This window comes from Lepidochelys kempii, chromosome 27 (genome assembly GCF_965140265.1).
Source record: "Lepidochelys kempii isolate rLepKem1 chromosome 27, rLepKem1.hap2, whole genome shotgun sequence".
Lineage (NCBI taxonomy): Eukaryota > Metazoa > Chordata > Testudines > Cheloniidae > Lepidochelys > Lepidochelys kempii.
In genome coordinates, this window is record NC_133282.1 from 18869996 (window position 1) to 18890973 (window position 20978).

The window sequence follows — 20978 nt, forward strand, 5'->3', positions numbered from 1 at the left end:
GGCAGTGCGGTCCCCAGCCCTGGCCAAGAATGTCAGCGCCAGTTAACGAAGCTACTTGTACCATTTATCTGGGGAAAGTTTGCAACATCATAGCCAGGCCAGTGAGAAACAGAGGGAGTCAGCCCCCCTGCCCAAATACACCTAACACTCCCTGCTCCTCTCCCCACCCAACCTCCCCACACACATACCCTGGCATACCCCGGAGCCACAGGCCTGGTCTGAGGCCAGAGCCCAGGCAGCTTGGTCGTCAGGGCTGTGCACGCACACACATCATTCTCATAACATAACTTTTATTGGTCTAGAGGGAGTCAGCAAGTGACCCTGTCATCCCAGGTCAATGAACAGCAGATGGGGGAAATCCTCTGGCAAGGGCTGGTCCTTACTCCTCCAGGCTCTGGTGGCCAATGAAGTCCTGGAGCAGGGCCTGCACCTCTGCTCGCCTGCTCATCCTGGTCGCCTTGCCTTGGAAGCGGTCCCGTTTCCCAGCTCCTTTGCCTTCCAGCAGTTCCGCCACTCTAAAGAGACAGATGCACACGCTGAAAACAGGAGGGCTGGGTGCGCTCTTTCACACAGTCCCAAACTGGGTGTGCCTGGAGGCAGAGGAGGAAAATGGCCCGTCTGCTAATGCACTGGCCCTGCCTCAGATATTGAGCCAGATGCCAGTGAAAATCAATTCTCTGACTAAAGCAGCCAGAACTTAATTTCTCTTCATTAATAATAATTGTAGCGTAGCAGGTGTATATCAGGGCGGCCTGCTCCTTTAAGGACCAAAGGCATGGTGCCAGGCAGGCCAGCTGGCTAATCAGACCCAGCTGAGAAGGGGAGGACAGGTGTTGGCTATAAAGAGCTGCAGGAAGCAGGGGACTGACAGACTGCAGAAGAAGCGGCAGTAAGGCCCTGGGGAAGGAACACTCCAGGTGTGATGCTCTGGCTGGGTAGGAATCTTCAGCTAGAAGTTTTATTTTCCTTTTATGAGTTGGCTGGGTGTTTGGACAATAACTAGGGCTGGAGGCTGACTTGACAGCACTGATGGTTCCCCAGGCTGGTCAGGAGGGTTGCCAGACTACAGGTGGTCACAGAACAGTTTACCTGGGGCCTAATTTTTCAACCACTTCACTGGGCCCAGCCAGGAGGAAGAGCCCAGCTGCCTTCTCATCTCCCACAGTCAGGAAGAGCAGGGTATCCTGTGAAGAGAGATGGATCCTGCTGCAGAACATCTCCCATCTTTGAGCAGTGAGACTTGGGAGTCCCATATGTGAGTAAGAACACCCTTTCTCTTTGCTGTGAACTAGTTACTGGAGGGGAGACTGTTTGGGGCACTAACTACCTTGGTGGGGGGGTTGGAAATGGGCAACTGAGCCTTTTACTCCAGGTCACGAGCCCCATGTGGTCCTGGGTGGCAGTGACTAGTGTTTGGTGACCCCTGTGTTAAATGAGCTGGGGGGAGACAGGTATCCGGAGCACAATGACCATTGCCACGTTTGGCTCTAACTGGCCCATTGATCAACAGGAGGGCACAGCTGGAGGAGCCAGGGAAATGAGCTCCCATCTCCCAGCGACAGGCGGGACCCCTCCAGATCACAGCTGGGGTGTATTGATGTGGGTGACAGTTTGGGCTGTAACATCCTGGGGATAATGAGGCCTTTGTTTTCAGGTCAGTGTGTTGTGAGGGCTGGTAAAGGGCGGGGAGAGGCTACGTAGGCCTTAGAGGCCAAAGTGCCAGCAGCGGCGAGGACAAGCCAGAGAGTGCTCACCTCTGTCCCGATCTCATTGGCGATGATATTCATGAACTCAGAGTCACCGTCTTTCCTGTAAAGGGTAAAAAGCATTTTAGAGATGCCGCGGCCTAGAGAATCCAGACACACCTCTGGTGGTGGAGGCGTTCTGGCCTAAACTCTATGACAGAACCAGAAACCAACCACCCCACACAGCACACAGACCAGGCATTGCCCTGGCTTGGCTTGTGGTTTGATTTTTAGAGTTAAATTTCCCACCAGCTTCTTATCAAACCCTGTCAGGGAACTGGAAGCCAGACCTTGTGTGAGCGTACTTTGTGCCAAGGGTCAGGGCTGTGGCCTCTCATCACTGGGACAGCAATTAGCAATTTATATGGAAAAATTCTATGTTTCCCACCCACAAATGATGAATTATTGAAGTGTTTTACTCTGTAACCAAGGGAGCTCCTCAGTTTTTTTGACAATACCACCAGTGGGGAGGGATAAACAGACAAATTTACTGCTTGGCTCCAAAACCAGCAGAGTTCAACAGCAGAAATACAACCATGTTAGACTTTAATTATGAGCCCTTCCAGCAGGCCCAGGCAGCTGGTTTAATATTTTGTTTCCTTAGTTTATGTTCTCCCTTAAAGAATGGCCGGGTTTAATGGACCTCTAGTATAAACAGCCCTGAATGCACAGCAGAGGGATGCAGCTGCCATGGGACATTGTCGGCTTGTGTTATACAGGAATTCAGACGATATGATCACAATGCTCCCTTCTGGCTTTGGATGCTGCGAGTAAGACGCTGCAGCACCCGAGCCCCCTTCCCCAGATCTGTGCCTTACCTGTGCAACACAAACACTCGGCCTTGGCCTGGATTGCTTTTGAAGTTCTGCGCTGTCAAAACGGCGAGGTCTCTAAGCAAGTTCAAGTTGTTCTGCAAGGAAAGCAAACGCCATGCTGCAGACCCAAGAGTCAGCACGAGAACACGGGGATGGGATGGAGTGGAGTCGAGTCAGGGATGGAGTTTCCTGAGACAGGTGGAATGACAATTTTCACAGCCTCCACGGTCAACACAAGGGAGATTCTAAAACTTAATTCTCATTAAAGAAGATTATTCAGAATACTGTTGCTGTTACCAAAGCTCAGACCCTTGATGGAGTGACCGCAGGGGCAGGTGCTGGGCCACGACCGTACCTTCTGAAGCAGCTTCACAGAATTCTGCAGCCTCTTCACAGCTTCCACGTGCTCCTCTGCCCCATTTCTGGAAAAAACAAGGCAGAGTTCTGGCTATCAAGGCACTGGACAGAGTGGACTCCACCAATGAAGCTGCAGCAGACAACGCACCACCAGAGACAGGGGCTAGAAATGCCCTCTTTAGGGTCACATGGTGTTCCTCTCTCTGTGCGAGAAGGAAAAGCAAGGCTAGGGGAAACCGGGAAAGGACATTACTTGAGCAGCAAGGTTAATGCTTTCTCGATGCTGTGACTTCGCTCGACAGACTTCAGTACTCGATTTCCTGCCAGGAAGACCAAGTTGGTTTTGTTCTTTTTTCCTTTTTCTGTGCCAAGGAGCTTAATAACCTTAAACAAGAAACAAACACCCTGATCAGAGAGGTTCAGTGATGTGTTACACACAGCTAAAGGTCCCATTAGACCATGTGTCATTGTGAGTGTCGAGACTCTATCACCAGAATTAAACCCACTGAAATCAGCCTTCAGGTATAGCCACAAAATAGATGAGACACTTTCATTAGCCATGTGCCATGCTGTCTAACGCACCTGGACCTGGTGTGTCAACCAGCCATCTATACCCTAATGTCCCACCCCACAGCACACCAGGCATGCCAACTGGAAGGGAAGGGTCATTTGACTTATCACGCTGACTGTAAGGACATTGAAACCCAGAGGCAGCTCTGGAATTAAATTTTCATCTAATTCTGCATGAAGAACATGGGATTCTTCACTGGTGGCAAACCCACACTAGTGCAGTGGTGTAGGGGGAAGTGAGTGGACAATGGTAACCACACAGGGTGCAGGGCTGTGTCCTACCACTCTCACTCTGGCTTGTGATTGAGGTTCTCTGCCCAACAGGGACAATCTGCAGAAGGACTGTAAGTCCTGCGGATCCGGGGACTCCTACTGTACCAGCTGATCTACAGGCCGGTGCCTGAGCACTAAAGGTGCTGAAGCAGTGCAGCCCTTACCTGCAGGTCACTTAAGTTGGAGACGTGAGTCCCGCAGCACATGTTGTCATCGATGCCCTCGATGCTTATGATACGCACTGGCCCTGTGTGGTCATCTGGCAAACCGCGGCTTCTCACCTGGGAAGAGAACCAGAAAGGCGAGCATGGCAAGTCATGTCCCTGGGACTAAAAGGAGACTGGGTGGCATACTCCCCTCTGCCCCAGATGGCTCTGGAATAAATTTTGCCAGCATCCTCCATTGCTACTCACCATCTCAATCTCTGGGTCGTCCTCAGAATGCTCCCTCACCACCACAGGAATACGGGCCCGGATTTTCTCATTCACATTCTTCTCTAGGGCCTCCACCTGTTCTGCTGTCACCGAGGGCGTGTCCAGCTCGATGACAGTGCGCTGATGGCCTAGCTCCCTGCAAGGACCACAAACATCAGACACACCTGCCAATACAGAGGACACAAGCTCAAAAGTCCCTCTGTGCAACGCTGGGCATGGTGCAGGAGAAGCACCTTTGAATTCTGTTACTGGAGCAAAGCACTTGCATTTTCTCTCTCTCACTCGATGTGTGTTTCTGAGCAAAGGGAACAGGAAGGCAGAGCAATGCTCCACATAGCTTCTCTCAGTGCAGTCACTTCTCCCAGGCCCCCTGCAGCTGAGTGGAATGTCTCTGCACGCCCTACTCTGTGCATTTATCAACATTCATCCCTCAGGATCCAGCACTGGGACACAAGCCAAACAAGTTTTAAGGACAGAGTTAAAAGGAACACTTTTCCTGCTCACCATGAAGTTGTTTTGAATCCAAACATCTGATCTGCAAGGGCAGTGATGAGATGCTGCCCTGGAAAAGAAGTACAAGTAATGGCTGTGAGGTTTTTAGTTTATTTTTACTATTCACACACACAAAAAAAAACTACTCCCCCAGCCATCCCTGGGAACCAAAGAATGTGACTGCCTGTTGAGAGGAGTTCAAATCAGACAGCATATCTCTGCTCCAAGTCTTCTAAAATCATTTGTTTATGACCCAGGACAGCGCCTGCAGGGATAGCACCTACCTTCTCAAGAGGTCCAGAAATACCAGCAAACCAGCCCCTCCTAAGAGAGAACTAAGTGGTCACTAGCCACATCACCTCCAGAAGGAGTCATCGGTATCCAAAACCATTCTGGGATCATGGGTGACATGACAGTGCTTCAGGGGCAAGTCTTGTCCTTGCCCAGCAGGGCATGACAAACACACAGAAAGCACTGCAGAGTTTTGAACACCATGACAGGGTCTTATTTTAACAGGCTCTAATAATACTTCCCTTTTCGGTAGGCTGTTCAGTAACCCCCTGCCCCCAGTACCTGCCCCGCACCTGAATGAGGCAAAGAGACCCTGGCGGCATCTATCACACCCCCCAGGCCTCCCTGGCTTATAGAAATGCACTCAACACCCACGGAACGCATAGGGTTGCCAGATGTCCAGTTTTCGAGTGGAATGCCAAGCCAAGAAGGGACCCTGGCGGCTCTGATCAGCACCCCTGACCTGGCCATTAAAAGTCTGGTCAGTGGCGCAGCAGGACTAAGGCAGGCTCCCGGAGGCTCCAAGAAGCAACAGCATGTCCTCACTCCGGCTCCTATGTGTAGGGGCAGCCAGGGGGCTCCGCACGCTGCCCCTGCCCCAAGCGCTGGCTTCACAGCTCCCATGGGCCAGGAACTGCGGTGGCGCCCGCAGACGGGAAAGCACGCAGAGCCACCTGACTGCGCCTTTGTGTAGGAGCCAGAGGGGGGACATGCCGCTGCTTCCAGGAGGCATCTGAGGCAAGCGCCACCCAGAGCCTGCACCCCAGACCTCCTCCCACACCCCTGCCCCAGCCCTGATCCCCCTCCCACCCTCCGAGCCAGCCAAGCGAGTGGGGGGGTGGAGCGAGCGGGGGGAGGGCCTAGGAGAAGGGGCGGAGCAAGGGTGTTTGGGATGAAGCTGGCACCCCAGGAAACGCAGCGCCCCAGTCCTAGGAGCGTTTCGGGCCAGGTGCCAACAGCCCCGCAGGGCCCAAGGCGGGTCACCTGAGTGCTGCTGCATGTGGTCAAACCTCCGCTCCCAGTCCACCGTCAGCAGCACCTCGCTGCCCGGCGCCAGCGGGCTCTGCACAAAGTGGAGGGCAGCCGGGCCCTGCCGCGTCACGCGGAGCACGGGGATGTCATCGATAAGCCCCCGGTCGCTGGGCTGCGGGGAGGAGCATTCGGTCAGCCGCCGGTCTGCGCCCCCGTACCTGGGCCCTGCCCCCACCCCACCCCCCGTACCTGGCCCGCACCCTCTGCCCCCCGTACCTCGCCCTGCCCCCCCCGTACCTGGCCTGCGCCCCCGCCCCCCATACCTAGCCCACGCCCCCCCCGGAGCTGACCCCTGACCCCTCGTAGCTGGCCCCTGTACCTCGCCCTGCCCCCCCGTACCTGGCCTGCGCCCCCGCCCCCTGCCCCCCATACCTAGCCCACGCCCCCCCCCCGGAGCTGGCCCCCGTACCTCGCCCCTGCCCTCCCGTACCTGGCCCCGCCCCCTGCCCCCCCGTACCCGGCCTGCGCCCCCCCGTACCTGGTCCCCGGCCCCCGCCCCCCACGCTCGCCCCCCCGCACCTGGCCCCCGCCCTCGGGGAAGAGAATCGTGTCCTCCAGCACCACGTGGAAGCCCCGCAGCGTCTCCTTCGCGCCGCCTTCGGCCGGCAGCTCCGCGGGGCGGCACGACGCGACCCTGGTGGCGAACTGCAAATCGGGGGCGTCACGCGGGGCCCGGCGCGCGCCTGTCACGCGTGGGAGCCTCGCGCAAGGGCCCCGCAGCAGCGCGCGCTCCCCCCCCCCCGCACCCACCCCGCCCCGCGGCCCTCGCACCTGCCGGGCCCAGCTGTCCCTCTGGCACTGGAACACCATCGCGGCAGCCGGCGCCGGGACAGACAGCCGGCGGGAGGGGAGAGACCACCGCCGAACGCGAGCTGCGGGCGGAGACGGCGAGCGGGAGGGGACACAGGGCCGGGAACGCGGATGGGGACGGCGAGCGGGAGGGGACACAGGGCCGGGAACGCGGATGGGGACGGCGAGCGGGAGGGGACACAGAGCCGGCGAAGACGGGTGGGGACGGCGAGCGGGAGGGGACACAGGGCCGGAAACGCGGATGGGGCCGGCGAGCGGGAGGGGACACAGGGCCGGCGAAGACGGGTGGGGACGGCGAGCGGGAGGGGACACAGGGCCGGGAACGCGGATGGGGCCGGCGAGCGGGAGGGGACACAGGGCCGGGAACGCGGATGGGGCCGGCGAGCGGGAGGGGACAGAGGGCCGGGAACGCGGATGGGGCCGGCGAGCGGGAGGGGACACAGGGCCGGCGAAGACGGATGGGGACGGCGAGTGGGAGGGGACACACGGCGCGAGGGGATGACGCCATGTGCCTGTCTCCCCCACAGGGCCCACCTGCTTTCCCCTGGCGCTCACCCCCACGTGTCCCGCGCCCCCCATGTCTCACCCTGTGGCCCACGTGTCCCCCGGGACCCACGGCCCGTCCTATGGGTCTGGGTTTGGGGGGGGGTCTGCGAGCGCCCCCCCCCACCTGGGCGGGCTGAACCTGCCCCTCGCTGGGGCAGCAGCCTGGCCTGGGGGCTGCCCTGGGGGCGGGGGGTCTCAGCTTCTCCCCTGGACCCTGCCAGCGCCAGCCCCGTAGCCGCCCCCAGAGGCGAGGGCCGCCCGGTGCCCTCTGTGCCCTGGGCGGGGTGGCCTCTCGGGCACTTGGAGACGGGCCCCAGCGTGGCCGGCAAACCCAGACACAGGAACAGCAGCCGGCCTGGCAGGATTATCCTTTATTAACCGGCCTTCTCTCCACTTTGCTTCCCCCCGGCAAACGCCCGGGGGAGACGGGCGAGCGGAGAAAGGTCCCGGGACAAGAGGAACAAGGGGCAGGCCCTGAGCAGGGACGGCAGCTAAATCTGAGCCCCATCAGCCCAGAGCCAGAGAGGGAGGGAGGGAAGTGACTCAGGCTGGTTCTTGGCAGTGTAAGTGGCAGTAATGGGGTGAAATGAGACACAGGAACCTGACTGCCACTGAACGGCGTCCGGCTGTGGAACAGTCTCCTAATGGAAGTGGTGGCAGCTCCAGGGCTTAGCGTGTTTGAAACGAGACTGCCCAATACAATAGGAAACAGTCCCACGCTGGGTCCGACTTCAAGGGCGGGCAAAATGGGCCCTTCAGGGCTTTTCCAGTTCTAGGGTCCATGATTGTGCAATTTGGAGCCAAAGTCTGAAGCAGGCGAGTCCCTGGCGCGTTTGAACCACCGTGGCACTTACACTGCGACCTCCCTCCCCCACTCGCTTCATCGCAGCAGCTGCTGTCATGTCTCTGTGGGGAAAAACAGGGCAGTCAGCAAATGCGCCGTGCGGCCCTGAAGTGCAAAATGGGCCCCTGGGTGGGGACAGAGCAGGGAGTCAGGCCTCAAGGGGAGAGAAGGGACAGGATGAGAGCAGGGGGACAGTCAGGCCCACAGGGGAGACAAGGTAGTACAGGGAATAGTGGGAAGGCAGGCAGCTCTGTCACTCTCAGGTGATCCAGTGAATGCCAGCTGCACCCAGCTCTCCCGAACCAGGAAGACAATTTGAAGGGCAGAGAATACGGGCTGCTTCCAGTGCTCTCTTCCCTGCCAGCCTCCCCTAAGTCCATTCAGATCCCAGGGGGCATTTGCCAGTGCAGCGAGGGGTGATACATGCACTAATCGAGGCCACTGTCAGCAGGTCTGCACGCACATCTCCCATCAAGTACCAGGCCCAGCTGCAGCCAGATAGTGCTTCAGGGCAGTTCTTACCACCAGGGTCTGTGCTTTCAAATGTCATCCTGGAAAAGAGATGGAAAGTTGGACAGTGAGTTTAGAAAGGACACGGAGTGTTTCCCTTAATGCTACGTGTGACCATAGAACGGAGTGAAACAAGGACAGCCCATGGTACCAGACATCCTGGGACCCAGGCAAGTTAGAAATGCTCAAGACTTCCAGTTTTTCCAGGACCCTGAAATATATGTTGGACCTAGAGTGTGGAAGGAAAACCTGAAAAACCAGCCTCGGCCACATGCTGCTGGGCATAAGCTAATGGCCACAGGGTCCGGAAGGAACCCTGCCTTGATGAGCTGCACTGCGTATCTGGTCAGGAACATAATGAGGGTTTTCAGCATCAGGGATTGGCTACTGGCACAGGCTGGATACCACACTAGACAGGCCAGTCATCTGTTCTAGTTGTACAGGTTTGATACTGAATTAGATGCACCATTTGTTCCTCTGCATCCCAGGGTAGCAGGAGGTGGGATTCCTTGCTGGTTCCTTTCCTGCTCCTCCTGTGTTCCTAAGCGTATTTTTCAATGAAAGGGGCAATGACAGTTATGCTGGGAGGTGTTCCCACAGTTACACAGAGCAGGTCTCCACACCCAGAACACAGGGTCACTTAGCATAGTGGAAGTTCAGAGAACTGTTGGCCTAGAAGAGGTTTGGCTTTAGTCCATGCTGAGACGAGGCTCCACATTGGCTGGCAGAGATGGAGCAGCTGGGAGCCAGGCTTGGGCACTGGGATGAAATGGAGGGCCAGAGGCAAAGAGCCCGGATTTGTAAAACCACCCAGAACTTGCTGTCTCAGCAAGGCAGTGACCAACTGTACTTACATCGAGGTCGTCCATTGCAGGGGGTGTGCCTTTAACAGTGACCTTCTGCAGGAGCTGGACGGGAAACAGATAGTCATGAGAATAAAGAAAGGAACCCACAACAAAGGTGGCAGGGCTGGAGTCCCTTCTGCTCCCAGGCAGTGTCTTCCACCCCCAGGAATCCCAGCTGCCCCTTGTGACACAGACCCACAGCGGGGAGAGGGATAAGCACATGTGCTGTGCATGCTTGGCTCAACTGGTTCGTCCAAACCTTGCTCAGCGTGGGTGCTAGGCTGGAAGGGACTTTGGCTGCAGGTTGTACCCCAAGGTTTCCACTGGATTTTAGCCCAGTGGCAGTGGCCATCTTGGACCCTCCTCACTCCTGTTGAAAGCAGCTCCCATAATGGTGCTCTATGTAAGACAGACCCCCTGCTATCGTGGGGTAGGATGGTTGATTAGCTGGATGGGGCACTGGATTGGGTTGCAAAAGACCGAGTTCAATCCCTGGCTCAGTCAGACTCCCTGTGTGACCTTGGACAAGTCCCTTATCTCAGGGCCTGTTCCCCCTCTGTACCATGGGGTTGATGCTTCCCTGTCTCTCAGGGGGGCTGTGAGGCTAACTGCAGTGACTGGGAGGTGCTCAGATACTCATGGGGGCCAGATAAGTACCTAGCTAGACAGAAATAGCAGGGCTTCTACTCCATAGTTCTCCCACTATTGCTCTTACTCCTCCCTGGCTGTGAATTAAGATCCATGTCCTGCTATTATTGTCCATACCTCACCTCTCCAGTTCGGGCAAAGCCATGGTGCATTTCTGCTGCTAGCCAGTTGGTGGAGATACTGAGCCACACACCAACAGCCACAGCTGAAATTTCTCTTACCCAGTGTTACCTGGGCTGCAGGTTGAGAACCACAGCGTGCCCCCACAGACCCCTATGCCCAACGCCTCCCGCCCAGAGACCCCTCCACAAAGTGGGGCCAGCCAGCAGCCCCAGACCCCTGCCATGCTGGGCAGCCTGGACCCCACTGGGTGGGCAAGCGGCCTTTAGGACACAGCTGGGCCACGGCATTGTGCTAATTAGGCCGTGGGTTGAGAACTGCTGCTCTAACCATTCAGTCTGGAGTCAACAGTGAATTTTTAAGGCAAGCTGGGACATTACCCAGGCAGTGCCTGGTGGAGATGTTGGTTTTATGGACAGTCATTTAATCACATTAATTGAGTCTCACAATAGGTTTTACAAAGTGCAGCAGCACTTGCCTGTATTGTATAATTGACACTTTACTGATACTAATGCTCAGACTTTCCTCCTGACCCAAGAACTTGGCATTGAGTAACATGAAACAAGGATAACTGAGGAAGGCCCCCTACAACACCTGTGCCCAGAAGGTCTCGCCCCCAGCGGGTACTGCATACTCCGCATGGGGCCTCAGGTCACTGCTTGGGATCTTGTGATGCTGCTATCCCACTGCTCAGACCCAAATATAAATGCAGTAACCTAAGACTTACCTCTGCATACTGCTCAGCCATGGCCCTTTCCACCTCCTCATCCTCTTCCCAGTCTCGCCAGTTATCAAAGTCCACAAACAGCCAGACTGGCTATGAGCAAGCAGGAGAAACAGCATCACAACAGGGCAGCGCAGCACCGAATGCAGCAAGTCTGATGCCTTTGGGGGGCGGGGGGACTGGCTGGGGATGGGATATGGACAAAGAGGGGGGAGAGGGGGAGTTCTGAGGCCTTCCACCTTTAGAGTCTGGTTCCACCCCAGCCTGAGTTTGAGGATTTAAGGCACTTATGGAGATTTGGCCCAGACCAGTTGTGCCCAGCAGTCACTACCTGCTGATGGCTGTTCAGCAGCCCCTTGTCAGCAGTCCAGCATGGGGCTCTGTTGTCATGAACTGAATAGTGGTGTAATTCATAGATATTAAGGTCAGAAGGGACCATTATGATCATCTAGTCCGACCTCCTGCACAACGCAGGCCACAGAATCTCACCCACCCACTCCTGCGAAAAACCTCTCACCTATGTCTGAGCTATTGAAGTCCTCAAATCAGGGTTTAAAGACTTCAAGGAGGAGAGAATCCTCCAGCAAGTGACTCCGTGCCCCATGCTACAGAGGAAGGCGAAAAACCTCCAGGGCCTCTTCCAATCTGCCCTGGAGGAAAATTCCTTCCCGACCCCAAATATGGCGATCAGCTAAACCCTGAGCATGTGGGCAAGATTCACCAGCCAGACACCCAGGAAAGAATTCTCTGTAGTAACTCAGATCCCACCCCATCTAACATCCCATTACAGGCCATTGGGCCTATTTACCACTAATAGTCAAAGATCAATTAATTCCCAAAATCATGTTATCCCATCATACCATCTCCTCCATAAACTTAATCGAGTTTAATCTAAAAGCCAGATAGGTCTTTTGCCCCCACTGCTTCCCTTGGAAGGCTATTCCAGAACTTCACTCCTCTGATGGTTAGAAACCTTTGTCTAATTTCAAGTCTAAACTTCCCAATGACCATTTTGTATCCATTTGTTCTTGTGTCCACATTGGTACTGAGCTTAAATAATTCCTCTCCCTCTCCGGTATTTATCCCTCTGATATATTTAGAGAGAGGAATCATATCTCCCCTCAACCTTCTTTTGGCTAGGCTAAACAAGCCAAGCTCCTTAAGTCTCCTTTCATAAGACAGGTTTTCCATTCCTCGGATCATCCTAGTAGCCCTTCTCTGCACCTGTTCCAGTTTGAATTCATCCTTCTTAAACATGGGAGACCAGAACTGCACACGGTATTCCAGGTGAGGTCTCACCAGGGCCTTGTATAACGGTACTAAAACCTCCTTATCTCTACTGGAAATACCTCGCCTGATGCATCCCAAGACCGCATTAGCTTTTTTCACGGCCACATCACATTGGTGGCTCATAGTCATCCTATGATCAACCAATACTCCAAGGTCCTTCTCCTCCTCCTCCGTTACTTCTAATTGATGCATCCTCAGCTTATAACTAAAATCCTTGTTATTAATCCCTAAATGCATGACCTTCAGCTTCTCACTATTAAATTTCATCCTATTACTATTACTCCAGTTTACAAGGTCATCCAGATGTTCCTGTATGATATCCCGGTCTCTAAATTGGCAATACCTCCCAGCTTTGTATCATCCGCAAACTTTATTAGCACACTCCCACTTTTTGTGCTGGGGTCAGTAATAAAAAGATTGGTCCCAAAACTGATCCCTGAGGAACTCCACTGGTAACCTCCCTCCAGCCTGACAGTTCACCTTTCAGTAGGACCCGTTGTAGTCTCCCCTTTAACCAATTCCTTATCCACCTTTCAATTTTCATATTGAGCCCCATCTTTTCCAATTTAACTAATAATTCCCCATGTGGCACGGTATCAGACGCCTTACTGAAATACAGGTAAATTAGATCCACTGTGTTTCCTTTGTCTAAAAATTCTGTTACTTTCTCAAAGAAGGAGATCAGGTTGGTTTGGCACGATCTACCTTTTGTAAACCCATATCTACCTTTTGTAAAACCATGTGGTGGTGCCTAGGAGCTCTGCTCATGGTTCAGGGCCCTTCCATGCAGGGCGTTGCACACACAGAACAGAGAGAAGGTTTCTGTCCCAAGGAGCTTAGGAGTCCAAGCTGCCCCCCCCAGGGTCTCACCCATCAGGGCTGAGCCAGGTGCAGTGAGTGGTGCTAGGCTGGTGTCTGTGGTACCTGCTCTACAGCCAGAGGATTTCAGTCTCTGGGAGCTGCTTACCTGGCGCCTTTCACCAGCACTAAACAGGGCATAAAATCCAAACCAGCAATGCCAGAGCATAGCAGCAGACTGTGCTGTGCCAACCCCTGGCAGTGCCCACACTGCATAGCATGGCACCCACAGGTGGGAGAAACTCTCAGCTTTTCACTGAGGAAAAACCGACTCCAAAGGAAGGGGCCCCGGCTGCTCAGGCCCTGGGTTTACCTTGATGTTCTCCTTGGTGAGGCGCGGCCATGCCACCTTCTCCTTCCACTTCCTTATGAAGCAGGTGATGGAGCGGTCAGAGCGCTTCTGCTGCGAGTCCTGCCAAGGGACAGAACAAAGATTGGGCCAAAAGGAATCTGATGAGGTTCAATAAGGATAAGTGCAGGGTCCTGCACTTAGGACGGAAGAACCCAATGCACAGCTACAGACTAGGGACCGAATGGCTAGGCAGCAGTTCTGCGGAAAAGGACCTAGGGGTGACAGTGGACGAGAAGCTGGATATGAGTCAGCAGTGTGCCCTTGTTGCCAAGAAGGCCAATGGCATTTTGGGATGTATAAGTAGGGGCATAGCGAGCAGATCGAGGGACGTGATCGTTCCCCTCTATTCGACATTGGTGAGGCCTCATCTGGAGTACTGTGTCCAGTTTTGGGCCCCACACTTCAAGAAGGATGTGGATAAATTGGAGAGAGTCCAGCGAAGGGCAACAAAAATGATTAGGGGCCTGGAACACATGAGTTATGAGGAGAGGCTGAGGGAGCTGGGATTGTTTAGCCTGCAGAAGAGAAGAATGAGGGGGGATTTGATAGCTGCTTTCAACTACCTGAAAGGGGGTTCCAAAGAGGATGGCTCTAGACTGTTCTCAATGGTAGCAGATGACAGAACGAGGAGTAATGGTCTCAAGTTGCAGTGGGGGAGGTTTAGATTGGATATTAGGAAAAACTTTTTCACTAAGAGGGTGGTGAAACACTGGAATGCGTTACCTCGGGAGGTGGTAGAATCTCCTTCCTTAGAGGTTTTTAAGGTCAGGCTTGACAAAGCCCTGGCTGGGATGATTTAACTGGGAATTGGTCCTGCTTTGAGCAGGGGGTTGGACTAGATGACCTTCTGGGGTCCCTTCCAACCCTGATATTCTATGAAAGACACCTTGCCTGACATGGCTTCTGGGCACCTCTCTCCCTCTCAATAAGCCAAGATGCCCAGAATTAAAATGGAGCCCTTCCCAAGCTCTGAGACACATGGAAAAGTCCCTGGAGACCAAGACTCAGCCTGCAGGAATTGAGGTGCAAATCTGGGCATGGGAGAGCTGGCTATAAGAGGAGAATGCAGGAGAAGAGGGGGCTTTCCTGGGGATACCTGTGACAGCCTTGAACCATCTTCTCCATGCAGCTGGGCCTGCTGGGTGTCTCTGATTCACTTAGCTGGGCAAAATCCCCTGGATGCAGGCCGCGATGGCCACAACCCAAAACAAAGCATTGCTGGGGGCTGATGGGAAGGGGTGGGTAAGGCTGATGGCATCCCTTGTTGGCTGTCCAGCCAGGTCCCCCAGCCTCTGGGGATGGTGGGTGTCTGCGGTCATGCTCTTGTCTGAGCAATGAGATCACATGACGTGATAGGCCAGGATGGCCTTGGCCAGCATGGAGGCAAATCACTCCCCCTGTCACCCAAACTGTTCCACGGGTTGTCATAAACTCACGGTCCCTTTGGCAGCATTGAGGCCGGCAGGAGTTGGGCTCCGCAAGCATGGTTCATCCATGCCTCACTGCAAAGGGCGGCTGCTTACCTTGGAGTTCACCTTGGCGTAGAGGTTGATCTCGTTGTACATCTCCACACCATCTGCATTTTTACAGCTGCCAAAACACAAACTCAGTTAGCTCAGAACTGGGCTTGGAACTCCTCTGTGACGATCTCCAAGAGGTTGCCCTGCTCTGCCCTGCACAGCTCCCGGTTCAGGGCCGTGCCATTGAGTGCCGGTTACCAGGGCCTGTAGTGGGGCTGGACACTCACCTGAACGCCACCCGGTGGTCTTCAATGTCGACTTTAACATCCGTGCTGTCCTCCACGCAGAACTCCAGGAAGACGTACCACGGGCGGTCGTACCACAGCGTTTTTGCGGGTTGCCTTGGCAAACAAGAGACCGTTCAGGAGGGATGAATCCCAGGGAGCAGAGTTAGAGCTGGCATTTCTGTATCACCTTCGTCTCACGGCACCCCACAGCAGCAGGTTGTGTGTAAGGCATTGTGCGGAGTTATCAGAGCAGCGGTAAGCTGCCCTTGTTACACCAATCCGGGCCAGACAATTGGCATGTAGGAACAGGGAGCGGGCGAGACCCAGGAAAAGGGGGCAGGCGAGAAGCTGGCTGCAGATTCATCAAACCTGTTGTTACACTTCCAAAAAGCATCATTTTATCTTTACAGCGTCCCGGGAACTGGCCTCTCTCTCTGTCACTGAGGTGCTGAGAATCCTGCAGCACCATGTGCTCCGAGAGGGACCTCCCAGAGGCACAAGACTTGTGCTTTTGAGAGTGAAGTTATTGTACAGTCTGCATGTGCGAGGCCAAGGGACGGCCCTTACTAAGCACAATCGCTCACGGGAGCGCAGTCCCAACCCCCCAGGCCGCTGCCCTTGCCCCGGAGAGTGCCCAGGCAAGCGCTGCTGGGCAAGAGGTCTGAGGAAAACACCAAGATCTGGAAAACAACAAGGAGTCTGGTGGCCCCTTAAAGACTAGGGGGCCACCAGACTCCTTGTTGTTTTTGTGGACACAGACTAACATGGCTACCCCCTGATACTAGATCTGAAAAGTCATCCCTGCCTGCCAGGCAGAGCCCCAGAGAGCCCCTGCCACTGCACCATGGGTTCTGGGCCGTGGGGAAAGAGGAGCTGTGGGGCCCGGGGAGCAGGGTTTTGTTTAATCCGTAGTGAGCAGAGTCTGAAATAAATCGGGGCATGCTGACTGCACTGCTGGGCATCCCTCCACGTTTCACTGGGCCCTGCTGGCTGCCACCAGGTAACAGAGATTCGCACCGACTCAGAACAAATTCATTCAGCGTCTGTAACTGCCAGTGAAGGCCAGCCCCTAGGGAGACTGCTTTTCTGGGGACAGATTCCGGGGGTCGCCCTACTGCCATGTGGTCTCATTCACCTGAGCAGCCCCCTGCTTTATAGTCACCTCTCTTCTTTGCCCCATAGGCGGCTGCCATCTGCAAGAGCCGAAGGCTGCAAGGCCCGTAAGCAGCCTGGGCTGAGGCTCAGGGAAGCAAATTCCCATTTCCCCATGGCATTTGCCTCCGCTTCTCAGCAGGGCAAGGGCAGGAGACAAGACAGCCCAAGCAGGGCCCAGAATTCACCGTGGAGTCGTGTTACAGGAGCCCTCTACATTCCGCTGGCCCGGGCCACCCAGGGTCTGACTGCACACGCTGCAGCAACCAGCCTCCCCGGCCAGCCCATGGACTTGGGCGAGCCAGCTTGGCTGGTGCTCTCCAACTAGCTGTGTAGACAGGCTTTGAGGTTGCAGCTTGGGCTCTGAAGCTCACCCCCCTCTGGAGGCTTCAGAGCCTGAGCTCCTCCAGCCCCAACTTAAAGAGTTGTCTACATAGCTATTTGGAAAGCACTAGCCCAAGCCCTGCTAGCCCAAGCCTGTCCCCCAAGGCAGGGAGGCTCCTGGCCTGGGCTGTGTGTGTTCCCTGAGTGACACAGCCTTCCCTCCCGCTGTGTGGTGGGGCAAGGAGGGGCCCCGGGCCAGCTGGGATGTCTCACAGGAGTTCCTAGGGCTGGAATAAGTGGGAGTGTTTCCAACATGCAGGACACTTTCCAGGTTCCAGTCAGACAGGAAAAGTCCCAGCTGAGGGTGTGTCCCAGTGACCCAAGTGGGGGCTGGCGGTCGCTGGGGTGGCCCGAGTGGGGTCCCGGGGGTCCCGTCCCAGACGGGGGGGCAGTGACCCAAGTGGGGGCTGGCGGTCGCTGGGGTGGCCCGAGGGGGGTCCCGGGGGTCCCGTCCCAGACGGGGCGGGGGGCAGTGACCCAAGTGGGGGCTGGCGGTCGCTGGGGTGGCCCGAGGGGGGTCCCGGGGGTCCCGTCCCAGACAGGGGGGGCAGTGACCCAAGTGGGGGGTGGCCCGAGGGGGGTCCCGGGGGTCCCGTCCCAGACGGGGGGGGCAGTGACCCAAGTGGGGGCTGGCGGTCGCTGGGGTGGCCCGAGGGGGGTCCCGGGGGTCCCGTCCCAGACGGGGCGGGGGGCAGTGACCCAAGTGGGGGCTGGCGGTCGCTGGGGTGGCCCGAGGGGGGTCCCGGGGGTCCCGTCCCAGACAGGGGGGGCAGTGACCCAAGTGGGGGGTGGCCCGAGGGGGGTCCCGGGGGTCCCGTCCCAGACGGGGGGGGCAGTGACCCAAGTGGGGGCTGGCGGTCGCTGGGGTGGCCCGAGGGGGGTCCCGGGGGTCCCGTCCCAGACGGGGGGGCGGGGGCAGTGACCCAAGTGGGGGCTGGCGGTCGCTGGGGTGGCCCGAGGGGGGTCCCGGGGGTCCCGTCCCAGACGGGGGGGCGGGGGCAGTGACCCAAGTGGGGGCTGGCGGTCGCTGGGGTGGCCCGAGGGGGGTCCCGGGGGTCCCGTCCCAGACGGGGCGGGGGGCAGTGACCCAAGTGGGGGCTGGCGGTCGCTGAGGTGGCCCGAGGGAGGTCCCGGGGGTCCCGTCCCAGACGGGGCGGGGGGCAGTGACCCAAGTGGGGGCTGGCGGTCGCTGGGGTGGCCCGAGGGGGGTCCCGGGGGTCCCGTCCCAGACGGGGCGGGGGGCAGTGACCCAAGTGGGGGCTGGCGGTCGCTGGGGTGGCCCGAGGGGGGTCCCGGGGGTCCCGTCCCAGACGGGGGGGGCAGTGACCCAAGTGGGGGCTGGCGGTCGCTGGGGTGGCCCGAGAGGGGTCCCGTCCAGACGGGGGGGGCAGTGACCCAAGTGGGGGCTGGCGGTCACTGGGGTGGCCCGAGGGGGGTCCCGGGGGTCCCGTCCCAGACGGGGGGGGCAGTGACCCAAGTGGGGGCTGGCGGTCGCTGGGGTGGCCCGAGAGGGGTCCCGGGGGTCCCGTCCCAGACGGGGCGGGGCGGGGGGCAGTGACCCAAGTGGGGGCTGGCGGTCGCTGGGGTGGCCCGAGGGAGGTCCCGGGGGTCCCGTCCCAGACGGGGCGGGGGGCAGTGACCCAAGTGGGGGCTGGCGGTCGCTGGGGTGGCCCGAGGGGGGTCCCGGGGGTCCCGTCCCAGACGGGGGGGCAGTGATCCAAGTGGGGGCTGGCGGTCGCTGGGGTGGCCCGAGGGGGGTTCCGGGGGTCCCGTCCCAGACGGGGCGGGGGGCAGTGACCCAAGTGGGGGCTGGCGGTCGCTGGGGTGGCCCGAGAGGGGTCCCGTCCCAGACGGGGGGGGCAGTGACCCAAGTGGGGGCTGGCGGTCGCTGGGGTGGCCCGAGGGGGGTCCCGGGGGTCCCGTCCCAGACGGGGGGGGCAGTGACCCAAGTGGGGGCTGGCGGTCGCTGGGGTGGCCCGAGGGGGGTTCCGGGGGTCCCGTCCCAGACGGGGGGGCAGTGACCCAAGTGGGGGCTGGCGGTCGCTGGGGTGGCCTGAGGGAGGTCCCGGGGGTCCCGTCCCAGACGGGGGGGACAGTGACCCAAGTGGGGGCTGGCGGTCGCTGGGGTGGCCCGAGGGGGGTCCCGGGGGTCCCGTCCCAGACGGGGCGGGGGGCAGTGACCCAAGTGGGGGCTGGCGGTCGCTGGGGTGGCCCGAGGGAGGTCCCGGGGGTCCCGTCCCAGACGGGGCGGGGGGACAGTGACCCAAGTGGGGGCTGGCGGTCGCTGGGGTGGCCCGAGGGGGGTCCCGGGGGTCGCGTTCCCCGCGGGTCCAGGCTGCCGCCCGCCCCACACTCACCTCGCCATGGCCGGGCTGGCTCTGGAGGCGGTGCCCGGCCGCCGCTATTTTGGGCTGCGGGCGGAGCTCGGGCCGCTTCAGCTGTCAGCGCCCGTCAGGGACACGCTGCGCCCGGCCCGACCCCGCGGGACCCGGCTCCCCGCTGTGGCCGGGATCCCCCAGCCCGGGCCACCGAGCCCCCCGCGGCACCCTGCGCTGTCATAGGCTGAGATGGGGGTGGGGGTCAGGACTCCTGGGTTCTCGTCCTGCTGCGGGAGGGGGGTATCTAGGGCTTGGGGCTAGGACTCCTGGGTTCCTTTCTTGACGGTGCCACTGGCTTGCTCTGACCTTGGCCAAATCACTTTCCCCATGCCGTGACTCAGTTTCCCCTTCTGTCGTGGGGATAGTGGCCTCTATCCTGAGGGGCTGTGGATGACAGGGGCTGTAGAAGGGCACGTTCCAGAGGTGACCCCCCTCCCGTGGGGCAGCTTGGGGGTGCGTAGGAGCCATTGGTGCTGGAGCTGCATCACAGCGGGTCCTCAGCCCCTCCTGCCTCCTCCCCACCAAGCCAAGGCCAGCAGGGAGCATGGTCCCTCCACCCAGATTCGTACAGCACTGGGGATGATTACGCCCAGTCTGCGGGTGCCAAGGGGGCGCTGATCCCAGCACCATGTGGTCAGGGGTGCACGAACCCCGCACCTGGGAGCAACCTCTCTTGTGCAGAGGTGAGAGCACCACCTGGTCACAGGCAAGGTGAAATGGGGTGACTCGAGTGGGGTCCCGGGGGTCCCGTCCCAGGCGGGGGGGGCAGTGACCGGGGGGGGGCAGTGACCCAAGTGGGGGCTGGCGGTCACTCTCTATTGCCTATAGCTACCCCCTGCCCTGTGTATAGGGTACTAGGACAGGAGGACCCCCAAAAAGCCTGGGAGCCCCCCCCCCATGCTCTCTGTTGCCTACTGCTGCAGCGGGGTTAAGCACAGTTGACAGTGGGAAAACAAACACCAGAGATGCGGATCGCTGGTGTGGCCCCTTTCCCCCTTGGCTTAGGCTGGAGCATGTGGGTCCTGGCTCACTTACCCTGGAGAGAGAACTGAGGGCATAAGCGACTGACGAGTTGTGATACATGAGCCAGATAAACAAGAGTGCAGGTAACAGGAGGAAAGAGTCCAGCTCCAGACCAGTCTCCTCCTGGAGGGCAGGGGAATTACGGTTCTGGGGCTTTGTGAGTAGTGGCTTCCTCTGAAGGCTCAGACACAGGAGGCTGGACTGGAGCGGGGGACTGGAGCGTAGCGGGCTGGACTGGAGGCTGGACTGGAGCGGGGGATGCAGTGACTACGTTCCTCTAACCCTGAAACCTAATGCCAAGGATGGGGGTCTGAGGGGGCACTAGGGCTTGTGCTGCCCTTGATGGACTAGCCAGTGTCCATCCCCTGCTAGCCCAGCGTCACCCAGATAAACGGTCACTGGCGGTTTGCTGCCCCCCAGTATTATGCTGTCCCAAACTACCTTGCCTGTTGCATCCTATACGGGGAATCTGGGCCCTGATAGGACCCACCGGATTGGTAATTCTCTTTAGGTCAATAGGATGTGTGGTGTCAGTACCAAGAGCTGTGGGGAAAACGCCCTCTCCTCTCCCATGCCTTGCATACGGCCCCTCTGCTAATTTGGCTTTGTCCATGTTGATATTCAGAGCAGCAGCCAGGCCTGGCCTGTCACTCTGTGTGCTCTTGAGTGGAGTGGTTCTGACCCAGCCCTGCTAAAGCCTGGGGTCAAGGGGAGCTGTGGTGCTCAGCACCTCTGAAA

General features: G+C 58.1%; 1 protein-coding gene across 2 annotated transcripts; it reads right to left on the reverse strand.

Annotated features, from left to right (window-relative positions):
- Positions 1–273: 273 nt before the first annotated feature.
- On the reverse strand, positions 274–19228 carry PTGES3L (prostaglandin E synthase 3 like). 2 transcript variants are annotated; one of them, XM_073325696.1, is made up of 17 exons: positions 19197–19228; positions 15304–15417; positions 15080–15146; positions 13518–13616; positions 11060–11149; positions 9574–9627; positions 6529–6654; positions 5962–6121; positions 4699–4756; positions 4174–4330; positions 3925–4041; positions 3171–3301; positions 2916–2982; positions 2564–2655; positions 1755–1809; positions 1090–1184; positions 274–515 (listed from the first exon to the last, which is right to left on the reverse strand). In XM_073325696.1, the coding sequence occupies exons 1-17, from the start codon at positions 19202–19204 to the stop codon at positions 380–382; spliced, it is 1626 nt and encodes a 541-aa protein (XP_073181797.1). In that variant the 5' UTR covers positions 19205–19228; the 3' UTR covers positions 274–379. The 2 variants fall into 2 exon arrangements, with proteins under 2 accessions (XP_073181797.1, XP_073181796.1); XM_073325695.1 differs by lacking the exons at positions 9574–9627; positions 11060–11149; positions 13518–13616; ... (1 more) ...; positions 15304–15417; positions 19197–19228 and adding an exon at positions 6781–7291.
- Positions 19229–20978: the final 1750 nt, after the last annotated feature.